The sequence below is a fragment of the Sinohyriopsis cumingii genome, chromosome 13 (assembly GCF_028554795.1).
Source record: "Sinohyriopsis cumingii isolate HCF-2022 chromosome 13, ASM2855479v2, whole genome shotgun sequence".
Classification (NCBI taxonomy): Eukaryota; Metazoa; Mollusca; class Bivalvia; order Unionida; family Unionidae; genus Sinohyriopsis; species Sinohyriopsis cumingii.
In genome coordinates this window covers 56,229,856-56,245,167 of record NC_142973.1, presented here as the reverse complement: position 1 = coordinate 56,245,167, position 15,312 = coordinate 56,229,856, and the positions used below count along the sequence as shown (strand labels likewise).

The window sequence follows — 15,312 nt, the reverse complement described above, 5'->3', positions numbered from 1 at the left end:
CATAAACCAGTAACAGAATAAATGACAAACATTGGGTTATATTAGCATAAAGAAACGTGGATAAACCTAAAGAGAACGACAAGTTCAACAGACAGGAAACCCGTCTATGTGGACTTGAAAACAGGTGAAATCGTTTAAATGAAGTAATAAAACCTGAACAAAATTCTAGGTAAGGCTTAACAAGGTGCCAATTCGCTGTGCACTTATGTTAGAGTGAGGTTTTATTTTAGCGCCTTGGATGAGATAGTGCAATAATTCAAAGCATAAACAAAGAAATCAAATAATAATAGTCATTCGGAATACCTTTCTTGATAATATTTATATTTAAATGCGTGTACATTGGCTGTCAGCAAGAACATTTGTTGTTGATTTGGTGTTTTACGGCAACAACAACACATGCAGGTTATTTAGTGCCGATGCAATTGGAGTAAATTGCCTTGCCCAAGCACCGACCACCATACACGACCAAGGATGATCCGACGGTAGGATGCGAACCCGCGCCCCTTTTGGCGCGAGTCCTGCACGCTTGCTATTATTCCATCGCACCTCCCTGTAAGAAAGAAAATAAAGGGCTTGTGTAGAGAATAAGAAGAAATGCACATAGATAGATAGATAGATAGATAGATAGATAGATAGATAGATAGGTAGGTAGGTAGGTAGGTAGGTATGTCGGTAGGTAGGTAGGTAGATAGATACATTAAAACTGTTTTTACATAAACTACATGTTGCCAATTTAATATTTTTTATTTATAGTAAAAGTATACTTTTTTTGTTTCTACAGGGTGGATTTACTCGAAAATACTCACTGAGCTCCAAAACAGGGACTCTCCTTCCGGAATTTCCCAATGCTCAGTTTCTTCTTCTCCCATTATCCGTACCACGGGAAAAGGTATTCGTGCATAATTACACTTATACTTACATACTACTGGTTATCCATTCTTCCGACAGGTTAAGTTATTGTCTATATTAAAATTACAAATTACTGGATATCCATTCTTCAGACAGGTTAAGTAAGTTATTGTCGACATTATAATTACGTATTACCGGTTAGCCATTCTTCCGACAGGTTAAGTAAGTTATTGTCGACATTATAATTACAAATTACTGGTTATCAATTCTTGCAACAGGTTTAATTAGATATTGCCTTCACTGTACTATTTTTAATATTTCTTCCACAGATATGCCTATATATTTTACAAAACGTACAATAACGGTTAAATGATTTACTTCTGTATTTTGTCCGTAGTAGTTCTTGATAGTGACGCTTGTGACAGTAATAGTAGTAGTAGTAGTTCACAAAATAGGCGCCTGTTAATCTTTATTTTGAACAAATATGTTATTTTCTATGAAAATAATAGGCAACCATTCCAATATTTAATTTATATTTTGAAAACAAATGTATGTTATTTTCTATGAAACGAATAAGCAACCATTCCAATATTTCAGAATCATATAGCAATTCATTTTAAAAACAAATGAAAAATGGTACGTAACAAAAATGTTTGAATTCTTGAAATACTTCTTAACTTGTATGGAAAAGTCATAGACCTCAACAGGTGCCTAAAACAAAACACACACACACACACACACACACACACACACACACACACACACACATGTATATCCATTTTGGGAATGTGGGATTAGTCGAGAAGCCAGATAGATCGCTGGGTACAGCCATGACGAATTGGTCCGTACCTCGTACCTGGTTCTTCTTTAACGTGTAATATTACTATGTGCTTTGCTTTTTGTTGTGTTAATTTATCAGACTTGGGCTCTTTATTTTAAGGACTTTATATATTTTACCGTTTAACCTTAATTTAAATTCATTTTACCAAATTTTAGCATCTTTATGAAATATCTTTTATTGTGTAAATATTTACGTTTATTTTGAACCGTTTTCATTTTATATCTGTTTCATGCTGCTCTTTATATTTCCATTTGTAGAAATTAACTTGTAGCCAGTACTGTGATGACGTGCCGTTAAACCCTAACACATACATACGTTCATACGTACATACATACAGTTTAATATATATATATATATATATATATATATATATATATATATATATATATATATACACACACACACACACATATACATACATACATACAACATACATACATACATACATTTGTAATTATGATTTCATCTATATACTTTGCATAATTTATGTATTATTGTGTGTGTCTGTGTGTGCTTGTGGTGATCCCCTGAAAGGCATGTCTAAATTAGTCGAGCACAAATGAAACGCGGCATGGTTTCTTTCTTTATTTTCTTTTCTTGAAGTGGTGGAAAACGAAATGTCTCTGTGTACAATGCATAAAGCATTTAAAAGCAGCATAACTATTGAAAGGTTCAAGCGATTTACACTTGCGAGCAAAGTAATATAAGTGCTTAAATGGTTCAAGCGATTTACACTTACATGCCATTATTTATATCATATGATCCTCTTCTCATATCAATTTTGTTTCCAAAGTGAACTACGGCGTTTGCAAAATAAAGTATATTTTGATAACTAATTAAAATTCTTGTATAAAATAAATTCCGGAGAGGTGGTAGAGTTTTTGTTGTTGTTTTTTCAAATCAAATACCGGAAGGTCTACTTCTAAATAACATCTTTTATACAGAGTACATCAGGTTAAACACCCCTTTCTGGTAAAGATCTCTCAAACTATGTCTTACTTTAAGTGACATCTCCTTTCGGTCATTGTTGGCATACAATAAAGTTTCTGACTCGCACTGTCGAATTGAAATAAATGCTTGCTCCAAAATAGAAGTTGCTGTAGATAAATGACTAATTAATTCAGGCGATAATGGACCAATGTTAAATTTGTCATCCATGTTTGCAACAGGAGGTATCTTTGAGGCACTTGAACCGTCTTTCCATCCTCTCTTCTCCGCTTTATTTTATTGGATTTCTTTCACTATTTATTGAAAGTTTGATAAACTCTACGTCCGGGGGTAGGTTATTAATTGGCAGTAAATCCCGATTATTCTTCGAATGAAATGTTTCCTACATTGTTTGGGCCTGAGTAAACACATGATGTTTACTTTGGAATGGACGTATTAGAAATAGTAAGGGCTGGGACTGATTACATTCAAATTTATCACGAAAGTAATTTTTGCTTCTGCAGAACTTGTGGCATAGAGAAATTTCATGACACGCATTGGGTCTATTAAATGGTTAATTTAGATTTATTGCATGATAAACTACATAATGGTGAACTTAACTCGTTTTATATCCTTAAACACGTCCACAGGAATGTTACATATAATGTATAAAATTTACGATTCTCTTTAAAATACTCGTTTAAATACGAGTATGTTATAAACTGAATTTTACAGTAAAACCCAGTTTTCATGTCTGTCTTTCACTTTTTTTTAAATCATCATATATTTCATCTACCTTAATTCCGGATTAATGGGACATAAGACCGTCTGTCCGACTGTCTGTCCGATCAAATAATGGTTTGCATGGGAAATCTAATTTTAATATCTGATGGAAAATAACACGCTGACATATTCTTTGCAGAAATTATGTTTACTTTCAAAAAGTACTAATCTTGTGTTAAAACAACATGGATTTTAAAGAAACTATTGCTTTTAATTGATTATTTATGTTTGATCTTGGGCTATTAAAAACTAACTTATTATGAATTACTTTCTATGATAATTATTATCAAGAAAAGTTCTTTGGTAACTACTTTGTATAGCATAGGACGATTCAATGGCGATTGTACGGCATAGGGCGATCCAGTGGCGATTGTACGGCATAGGACGATCCAATGGCGATTGTACGGCGTAGGGCGATCCAGTGGCGATTGTACGGCATAGGACGATTCAATGGCTATTGTACGGCATAGGACGATTCAATGGCGATTCATTCTTTTCACGAAAAATGCTGTGACAATATAGAATGACCGCTTGTATGTTAAATCATTTCTTGTCTATATGGGGAGAGTAGATGCAGTTCCGGCAAAACTACACATGCTTTCCTGAGATATTTTTTACTTTTTCACAATCGTCGTGTTATTTAAAAGATTTCATCCATACAAGGTTGACTTTACTTCTGGCATCTGTTGATACCCGTTCAAAGATTTTGATAGGGGTGCCTTGTTATCTTGGTTGGTTTTGTGTGCTAGAAAGTGGCGGGTTTGATATCTTTGATTTAGAGAGCCAGGACAGTATTTGCCAGAACTGAACAATCTCCCATCCCTGTTTGCATCCTAATATTTCTCACTGAAAGAAAGGATTGAATGTAAAGCATGCATCCTTATCTGGCGAGGGAAATTAAGACCTCGTCCATCAGTGTGGTTTGTCCACACCAGTGACAGGTGTACGTCGCTTAATTGTTTTTCATCGATTTCCAGGTGGAGACGTTTATCATGATGTACAAGACGCATTGTCAATGTGTTCTGGACACAGCCATAAACGCAAACTTTGACGAGGTAAATGGTTTTCTCATGTACTTATTTTACGTGATGTAAGGACCTGACCTTACCTTGTCTTTCTTTAATCCTTGTTTATAGCAACCTAAGGTACAATACTGATGGGTAAAATCATTCCATGGATTTTGTGGCAAATGATTTTTTTTTTATTAAACAGAGAAACATTGTATGTGTACTCAACACTATATCTTTTTCACTTTCATATTTTGCATTAGGATAGGATGCATAGCACACAAATGCCACAGAAACATATTGCCCAGGAAATGAAAAAGATGTTGCAATGTTAACATGTATTTTTAATACTTATTGTGGTGCCGTAAAGGTTACATAAATATGTCTTTTATTTTCCAATTTCCTTTTAGTTTTCCACTGCGAATAGAAGGTAAAAAAGTACAATAAATAAACACAGCTTGTATTCAGTGGAACTCATTCATCAATTTTATCTGCAGATAGATGGCGCATATGTGTTTCATGAGCGTCAGACTAGTTTTCTCGATTTAAATACATTTGTCATGAACAAAAGTTTGAAAAGTTTGTACCAGATGACCAGCAGCATTTACATTGCCGTTTGGGATCATACCACGATTGTGTTTTGCAATTTATTATCATATAAATGAACAATTTACAACAGCTTTAGGAAAAAGAATTTGACTATTCCATTTGTTTGGTTCGAACGTAAGACTTTTATATTGTTAACGTAAATGACAAAATATCATGTGTTCAGCGTGTAACTTCTCACACTTTTTGGCTAATAAAAAGTCAATCACTCCATTTGTAATGTCTAATAAGGTGGTTCAGAACTGAGCCACACTATAAATTTTGTAAACAATACCCTCGACAAGCTAAAATATTGAGATGAACAATTTTTGGAAGCACAAGAGTAGATTTTGTTTCAAAAATTGTCACTTATAATTAAAACTCTATTAGGGATCTTTTCTAAGACAATATTTTCGGTAAAAAGTTATTTTCAGACACCATTTATTTATTTTTCAACCCTATTTATTTATTATTCAACCGCATTTATTGTTTTTAGACCTCATTTATTATTTTTGGACCTGGAAACTTCATATCTTGTAGTGTAGTGACACCATTCTTAGGCTTAAGTATCTCTGTTTGTAAGTGATTTAACGCCACATCAACACAGTACTGACCATACAGCAACACAGTACTGGTCAGACAGCAACACAGTACTGGTCATACAGCAACACAGTACTGGTCATACAGCAGCACAGTACTGGTCATACAGCAACACAGTACTGGTCATACAGCAGCACAGTACTGGTCATACAGTACCGAGCAAAACCTATTTATAAAATATGTCAAACATCTTCCCAAAATCTAATAAAGGAGAAACCACTCCAACCAAAGAAAAATATCCGCCAGAAGACCCAAATAAAGGTAACAATGCTTCCAAATTTCCATCAAAAGGCATACAACAATGGAAAGAAATGTTGAAAAAATTCTTATAATGAAAGATCAGCAATATTTTGTATAAATTCGATCATTTTAGAAATAAGGTTCATGACATTCTTAGTTAAAAAAGGAACCATCACCGGATGCATCCCACAGCAAACATGTTGCATATAATAGCGCTACATAATGCATTCCATAGCAAACAGGCTAGATCCAATAGCACCAAAGGATAGATCGCACAGCAAATAGGCTGCATCCAATAGCACCACAGGATATATCGCACAGCAATTAGGCTGCATCCAATAGCACCACAGGATATATCCCACAGCAAATAGGCTGCATCCAATAGCACCACAGGATATATCCCACAGCAAACAGGTTGCATATAATAGCGATACATAGTGCATTCCATAGCAAACAGGTTAGATCCAATAGCACCACAGGATATATCCCACAGCAAATAGGCTGCATCCAATAGCACCACAGGATATATCCCACAGCAAATATGCTGCACCCAAAAGCTCTACATGATGCATCACACAGCCAACAGATTACCCCCAATGGTTGCATCTTCCTATATGCATGAGGGCGCATCCAGCGTATTCTAAATCTCCGAATCTGCAAGGGAACATTTGCAGGATTAATGAATGGAAACGTTCCATTGAGATGTGCCGGAAAGCCATGTAATAAAACGCTAGGAATACGGAAACAGTGTAAAACAAGGCACACGTTTGCAAGAAAATTTCTTGCACATTCCTTACAGCAGTTAGCCAAATATTTTAATCTCTAAATTGTTCTGTACTTCGCGGATATTTTTTAAAAATATTTTGGGAAGAAGTCTAATTAAGTCTTTATATGAAATGTTAATAAGGGTCTAAGATGAATTATGGACAGATTAGGGTCCTCAAAGAAAAATAGACAGGTAGGATTCTACCGAAAAGCGTCTGAGTTTCAAGTCAGCAGAAGATTAATTCTACGCCAGATTAAGATCTTGAAAACAACTTTGTAGCATCTGAGGAATGTAACCGCCATGTCCCTCTGATGAGGAGAGATGCATCTCCGATAAAAGGGATGAATTGTTTTCCAAACATACACTTTGGGAGATAGAAGAGGTCATGATGATTTGTGTACCATCAGAGACAAAGGTTATCGGGAAAGACATTAGACAGGGAATTTAACACTTAGCACTAAAGATGGGGGATAGCTCCTTGGTACACAGGACGATTTAGTGTCGAATAACATTTCCAATCCTCACTTAACTTTCACTATCAAGCTGCATTTGTACAACACGTCTACAAACAGTCTGTACCGAAGCTTCAGAGGACTGGGGTTAGGATTTGCAAGTTTACATAACTGTAGCGGATTTAGGGAGTATTTTGCGGCTTTGCAAACCCTCATGACTCATTGTGACAAAGTACTTTACCACAGTAGACATCTCTTATACCAGAGGAAATCACTTACAATATATCAAACAGAGTAGCTCTGATCTATTGAAGTTATTGATTCCTCAAACACGTGTTAAAATCCGTTGGCTTAGCATGTTCTCTCCTATTTTAATCATGGTACAAACTAGGAAAATGATCATTCATTTAACACACCATAAAATATGGAAAAATACATTTGAAAACAGAACCATGATCCCATCCAACATTTCTGTTTACATTTTTTTTTAATTTCTCGTTTCATACAACCTTCCTATTCATCCTTTAATATGGCTTTTACGACATCTTAGAAAGGTAGGACAACATGGTGGCTAGAGCATGTTAAGCGCAATGTTAGGTAATGGTGTCCCAGTGGTTTTGCCACCTCTCCGCATTTTCACTGTTTTGTCTGTTTGTGGGAGATAATTCCCATCATCTTGAATCCATTCAACTCTTCATTTCACTCGTATTGTAAGCAGTTTTGATCCATAATCAATATCGTTAAGGTCATTCCGATTCAAAAGCATTATTTTATGAAACGCATAATCTTCAAAGGGTTATTATACTTTATCCTTTTCAATATAATGGTGGGAAAATATCATATAAACAATCCCCTTGTTATCGATACTGTCTGATTATATGGCACAGGTACATGTTTAAAGCATCGGTCTAAATCCTCACTTGAAATATTTCAGGGAGGTTTCCGTTTTATTATTGCATTGTCTTTGCTTATACTCACGAGGTTATTTTGTTATTAATTCCTTATCTCATGATAAAGGGAACCTGGTGGTACTAGCAATACATGTGTGCGATGCTTTGTAGATTTAAATGCTAGATTTGTCAAACTGTTTGATCTAAGACCAATAATTATTTTGCATGAATACAGAGGGAAGCTGACAATTACAAGGGACCGGCAAACCTGCGCAAAATTATATATCAGAAACCAGGTCACGTAGCAGAATTTGTTGGGTAATGGTGGTCATGGAACTGTTATTATACGACCGGCGCGTGTGGTTCCTATGACAAATATTTAAGATTAGTTATCTAACGGTGTTTTTTTTTGAAAGGAGCGGTCCTATCTAAATATGGCTGTTCAGCTTAAGATCTGAGGTGTTGGGAAAAATATAAAGATTGTGACGGTAAAACTAATAAACTAATAAATGAACTATAGCCTTCAATGGATGTTCCCAGACGGTACCCTTCTTATTGCTTTTTTACCCCATCTTGTTAGGTCTTTTATGGTATTTATACGGGATTGTGCAAGTATGTAGGTGCGTGCGCGTGTCTATGTTTAGGAACACGACGTTTAGCGCTGCACCTTGTCACATCTACATAACTTACTAATATATTCTTTAGGTTGCATGACTAAAGAAAAAAAATACTCCTTCATTTAATGCAGGCCCTGCGCATCCATTCCTTTTCATGATCGGCGGTAGGTGGGTGGAACAGTGCAGGCTGCACTGAATGTTCAATGATCACCATTGCATGATGTTGTCTGCTTGATGGTTTAAGGATGGTCGCTAATGAAACAATTGAACTTTTACCATTTTTTCTTCAAAATAAATATTGGTATTCTCAATGGGAAGATTCCTAAAAAATGCAAAGTAACTAATACATGTATAGATTGGCGGCCATTTTTTGTGCTACTTTTAATGAAATACTTATTACTAAGTAGGGATTACATAGAAAAGTAAATTAGTAATAACTGGTCACCAAGTATCCTTAAAATAATAGCTCGTTGTGCATTTAAACACTCATGCAATTAGTGCAGATTCAAAATCATTTTTTGCTATTATTAAACGCACCAAGAGAAGCGTGTGATGATGAGTGAATTATTTAATGACACAATTATTGAGCTTAGATCGGTTTTTGCATCAGAACGCTTTCGCAGCCGATTAATGCAGGTCGTAAGTCGGTAATGAGTTCCCAAGATCTCCTATACTTGTTGTTGACATTATCATTTTCCTTTACAGGACTGTTATCGCGATAATTAAAGTGCATAAGCGTGTTTCTTTTCGATTTCTTTATAAGAGACGGAATTCGCAGCTACGTCATTCACGAGCAACTTCTCCCAGTGTTCATAGCGTTACAATGCGACTAGGTGATGAGCCACTTCCTAATGCAATGGTCACGCCATTTCAAGCTCCGCAGTAAACGTTGACACTGCAAAAACGAACATCCTTAAATCTTTGTATCGCCTTTCCTTTGTACTGGACTGGTTCCCTAGGTTATTTAGAAGCTGAGAAAGATAATTTCTTAAAGCATTAAAAATACAATTCCGGTACAAACGTAGACTGGTTGATATGATGCAACATATAACGAAGCAATTCCAGGGCCTAGCAGGTAAATTTAAGAGGCGTTTAGTGTCATTCCACAGTTTAAACAAGCTTGCAATAAGCTTGGACGTCTGAGCTCTTCTATCACCTGAACTATGATAATACAAATAACCGACAATATGCCATCTAGAACAAACTATAAAACCAGCTGACTTTTATACAATGTGTTTTTATACAGCAAACTATAATGGCAAACTTCAAATCTACCAATAGATTCATGCATGTTAAATACGACTATTATATAAACTATTCGAGATATATGCTATGTCGTGTAGGGCGGCAGAGTCTTACAAAGTGTCTGACTTGACAACTAAAAGGGTCAGAATTATTTTTTGCTTCTTTTCAAATTGAATGTGGCCTCCAGGAACATACCAATTTATAGACAGACTGAAATTTAAAAAAGAAAAATAATGTTCCTCCAAAAAAACTTTTTTCAGTTCTTTACCCCGTGAAACATTAAAGTGAATTTATATTATAGATAAATCAGTTAAATCAGATTTCGTGTTTAATTGTCTTATCTTCTTTTCCAAAGGCGTGCAATTCACCGTTTTATCACGTTTTGGGCGTTAAAAGGCTTTTCCCATAATCCTTAACCAGATGCGCCAGGTTTGACGACGTAATTCGTTTTGGTCTTGAAATTACCGTACTAAAGATACTGTTTGCTTTTCCTCTTTTAACCTTGTTCTACTCGAATTCTTTTTCCAAACCCTATCCTCCTTTTCTTCTGTTGAAATCTTGGAATAAAGTCCTTTTTTCAAACGGATGAGTCGTAACAATTATATTGAGGCGTCGGAAACAAGAACACTTTGAATTACATCCCGATCTAAATCTTGTCATTCAGTTTTACCGCTGTTTCTTTTCACCTTTTTCACATCTTTGTTAAATATAGCTACATCATCGTGCCTTGTTTGTGGTTCTGTTCTTCCATCCAATATGGTTGACATGCGTTTTTCGATCACGTGTTTGCTCCATGTATGGTCATTGTCATCATCGATGTATATCTTTAATTATTTGTTTCTGATATTAGAAAAATAATTCTTCAAATAACATTGTGAATAGTTTTATAACCCATAATAACATAAACTAATTAGACAGAGTTCTACCCTCACAAGTAATTGGTCGAATTTCTCTCTCTCTCTCTGACCCATATATATATATATATATATATATATATATATATATATATATATATATATATATATATATATATATATATATCACGTTGTTTAAAAGGTGAAGGTTATGTCTGATATCACCTTGCTTATATGTTATATATGATGAAAAAGCAAAACAAATTCGACAATTATTTATCTTTTTTTCCTTTTTTTGCGTTGGATTCTTTATTGCAAACGAATGCCAGTGTGGGTGAATATTGGCTGATTTATTAAAGAGGGCATGCAAAGGTCTGTCAATGTGTGAGCAGGGCTGTCTTCAATAACGAGTAGAACTTATCGGCGCTCCATGGGGTATCCTATTGAAGTTTTGATGTACACACAAGTCATCCTACACCAATTTCAGTGACTCACGTTTTACGGATTTTTTTAAAAACGATTTATGTGTCCAAGTCGTCCTTAAAGTCAATAAATTTGTGAACTTTTGAAGAAATTAAATCCCAAAGGTTTATTTATATGACAGATGTAAAGCCACAGTTCGCTCCCGTCGACAACAATAAAAATAAATCTGCACTATGTATTTTAAGTCCGTAAGTTTATCAAATCATGTATCGAATTCGACCTATAACTTAATAATAAGTGATCACTTTTCTTTTTATATATAAATTAAATATTACTAACAGTAGAAAAATATGTTGTGAAGTCCAGGATTAGAATATTGAATCTCTTACCATAATTTTTTATGTAGAGTATAGAACAGACCAAACAGTCATTTCCTGTGAACAGTATTTCTGAAGTTGAATTAAAACCATTACACAGGAATCGACTATTTAATAACTGTACTAGTAGCCGTGCTACAGTATATGTCCAAGGTGTATCAAAATCGTGTATGCAAACTGCTTTTTTATAGACTGCTTTTCTACATCGAAATGCCCTTTATCCTTGACGTGCAGTACGCATGCGTTAAAAGGATTAGTCTTGTAACTCTTTAGGAGAATGTTGTATCTCGTATCATAATAATATAGTAGAAATGTACAAAGGGTCACTTTATTGGTGAATAGTGAGCAGCAGAAATTATGTGGAACAAGCCTTCTTTTTTGTAGTTTTTGTTAAAATTGTTGGTTTTCTTTTGGTGTTGTTACCACGGAAACCATTACGAAACATGCTTGAGGAGTTAATGCTTTATTTTATACCATTGTTTTCAATTATGATGACTAACCATCTTTTCTCACGATTGTTGTTCTGTCTTGATTTCTTCCATGAACATTTTTACAGCCTCGTGAAAGCATCATCGTTCACTGATTATTTTATTGTATTGTTCTAAATTATATATATTTTTTATATTTTCTGTTTCAGATCCAAAATTTTCTGTTGCATTTCTGGCAAGGGCTTCCTGAACACTTGCTCCCCCTGGTGGATAATCAAGTGATTATCGACATAATTTGTGTCTGTGACTCTATACTATATAAGGTAGGTTCACCCCAGTCTCGTACTGGTATTGTAGAGAACAACGTTTACTTATCAATTCTTTTGTTCCAACTCACTGAATATATTAAGTAGGGTTATAATGTGGATTGATTTAGACTTATCGAACATTTTATGTTTATCTTGTTATGTTTCATTGATTTAAGTAATGGATAAATAATTTTATTTTACAGGTGTTGACAGAGGTTCTAATACCTGCTACCATGCAGGAAATGCCAGAAACGTAAGTTACCCCGAGTAAATCATTTACACCTTTATATGGTTACTTCTATTCATGCATCAAAATTTGAATGCATTTATTGTTTCATTGACATTGCTTCCAGTTCTCATTTTAAAACTGTTCTATACTGATCGCCATTACAAATGATGACCATCTTACTCCTTCGTATCTTTTTCCTCTACGTTGATATGTATGCATTGATCACCAGGGCCTAAACGTGTATTTTGAAATAGGAAAGCAGACTATAATTTTCCATTCATATCCAGTTAACGAAAGAGCCGAAATACAAAGAAACACTTATGCTGAGCATTGACCTGTACTGCTAACTTATCTTCCACGAGTGTTGAGGAGCTACGTGTCTTGATTGCAGAGAACTGCTAACTTTGCAGCTATGGCCAAAAGGTTACACTCGTCGCATAAGATTTTTTAAAACTTGCTAAATGTTTAATCTCCTTACATTTGAAAATATTTTAATTCTTGCGTCAGTGAGATTCCATTGATTTGTTTTGATGTTCCTTTGTTCACGGTGACATGAGTAAGGAAATAAAATATTTAACTTTGTATCACTCAGAATGAACTGGAGGATGCAAGAGTATTACTTCATTGATTGCAGAGAACTGCTAACTTTGCAGCTATTGATTTTGTTAGCTCTTATTGAGTTACCATAAAATATATCAGGGTTTTACTTGCTAGAGCACGCTCGAATTGTATCTTGCTGCATTGAAGCATGAAATATAGAAGTAGACACGGCTCTATATATCGGAAGCTTTACGAATTATCCTCGCACCGCGTTAGAGATGTGTGCCATTGTATGATAAATGCTCTGTTGGTCTTCGTTCCTATTTTGTTTCCTTTGAACTTCTTGGGAAACCGGTACCAACATGTTTTAGCATTTATATTTTAGTTCAAGAGTAATTAAACCTACATCATAATAATGTCATTGGTGGTCGTCTTACGTCTTTTCTTTAATCTTATCGTCTCATTTATTTATTTATTTTCCTGTTCATTTTTGGTGATATCTATACATACTCTTTTCTTTATGGGAACAGGTTACTTTGTGATATCAGAAATTTTGCAAGGCATTGGGAGAACTGGGTCAAATCAGCGTTGGATAACCTACCCGAGTTACTGTGCCAGTGTAAACTTCCCGTTGCTAGAACCTTTGCCCAGGCTCTTAAGAGACAGACATCCTTTTTGCATCTCGCACAGGTCTGTATTATTATTATTTTGTTAACATGAAAACAGACTTTGCATTGATATAATTCAAGGAAATATTTCAGATCCTCTTCCATAAAAAGGTTTGCGCAGCACACACTATTTCTGTTTAAATTAAAGCTTGAAGAGTGATCACATCTATACAGCAGCGATGTGTATATTTTAGACGCTAAGAAAGTTGCAACGTTTGACGCCCGTCATCTATAGCTATCTATTCATCAAGTCTAGTGCTTGTAAGCCTCGTGAGGGACCTTACAGACAGGTTAAATGTCTTCCTTCGCGCCAAGAAGAAGAATGATCATAAGATGGACATAGTACATCATGGAGGAATCTTCAAGACAGTTGTGTAGATGTGTTTTATTTATTTAACTATTTCGATAGAGCAGCAGCCCATACAAACGTGTGTTCTTTTTCTACACGTCACACAAAATGTGTTTGCTCTATCTCATACTGGGAATCGAATCCGCATATTCATGTCACGTGCTCAACATCAGGACCATTGAGCCTCTGCGGTCCTCTTAGATGCCTTTAATATTTGTTTTATATGGGATTAAATTGTACCTATTGATAGTCTGACGTATATAACAAATCTTATTTCAGACTGCACGACCAGTGTTGTATGATGCTCAGTTAGTAAACCAAATGATTGCGGATGTAGATAGAATTGATCTAAACAGCATTGGGTCTCACGCTCTGAATACCAACAATGATGGAGAACCTGAACTAGAACTGAATGCTGAATGTGAGTTTAAAAAAAAATTCAACACGATTATAATTTCTTTACTGTATTAATCTTTAACCTTTTACTATATGTCTGTATTAAGAGCCAATTCTTTGTGAGACACCACTACACTATTTAATTCCCTTATTATTTCCATCGTCTTTCCACACTTCTGACCAACGCCAGTATATTAGTTATTAGATTAGATGTCTCAAGGCTGTCTTGTTTACGTTATGCATTGACGTCAATGTTTCGCTCAAATTACCTTTCTGGAACCAGCTGAATCGAACCTGTTTTCTTTTTCATGCAACATAAAAAAGAGAGGCTGAACTAAATAAACATGTTATTTTCTGTTTAGGCCTAATGCAAAATTTAGCAATGGATTTCTTAGGCAAAAGATATGATGCAATGCCAGCTAATTGGTTCAGTTAGTAATAACTTTCAGAATGACAGAAATATTAAAATAACTTTCAGAATGACAGAAAAATATTTAAACTGTTGAGAATGTTTGATTGTAGTATTTGCTGCTTCAAGTGCCATGCCAACAAGGTATTTATATTCCTCAGGAACTGAACGAAGTATGAGCCCCCGTGTATATTTTATCACGGTTCTCAATGTCATCTGAAGTGGACGAATCAAACTATGTTCTATAAAATGGTCAAGAAAAATCTGAATTCCAAATTCTTGCCAAAAGAGATTGAGCCAAACTGTAATTTTGGTGCCACTGCCTGAAAATAATTACTACTGTCCCATCAAATTGGAAGAACCGAACCATCCCTATGACTTATTCACACCATAATCCAAGGGCGAATAAATTAGAGTAACAAAATGTATTCAAGATTTGCTTAATTAAAAATAAATTATATTCATTTAGTAAGGAGAAGTACTCATATCCACTAAGCACATTTAAGTAATTATATTCCATAGGTACAGA

The 15,312-nt window shown here is 35.0% G+C and overlaps 1 protein-coding gene across 1 annotated transcript in view; it reads left to right on the top strand.

The window, feature by feature from the left end:
- LOC149785621 (DNA-binding protein RFX6-like) overlaps positions 1-15,312 on the top strand; it is a 93,762-nt gene that overhangs the window by 59,596 nt on the left and 18,854 nt on the right. The window contains exons 7-12 of the mRNA XM_089979440.1: positions 782-889; positions 4,378-4,455; positions 12,094-12,207; positions 12,396-12,445; positions 13,492-13,651; positions 14,258-14,399. Coding sequence (XP_089835566.1) covers positions 782-889; positions 4,378-4,455; positions 12,094-12,207; positions 12,396-12,445; positions 13,492-13,651; positions 14,258-14,399 — 652 coding nt within the window. The remainder of the gene's footprint in view (positions 1-781; positions 890-4,377; positions 4,456-12,093; positions 12,208-12,395; positions 12,446-13,491; positions 13,652-14,257; positions 14,400-15,312) is intronic.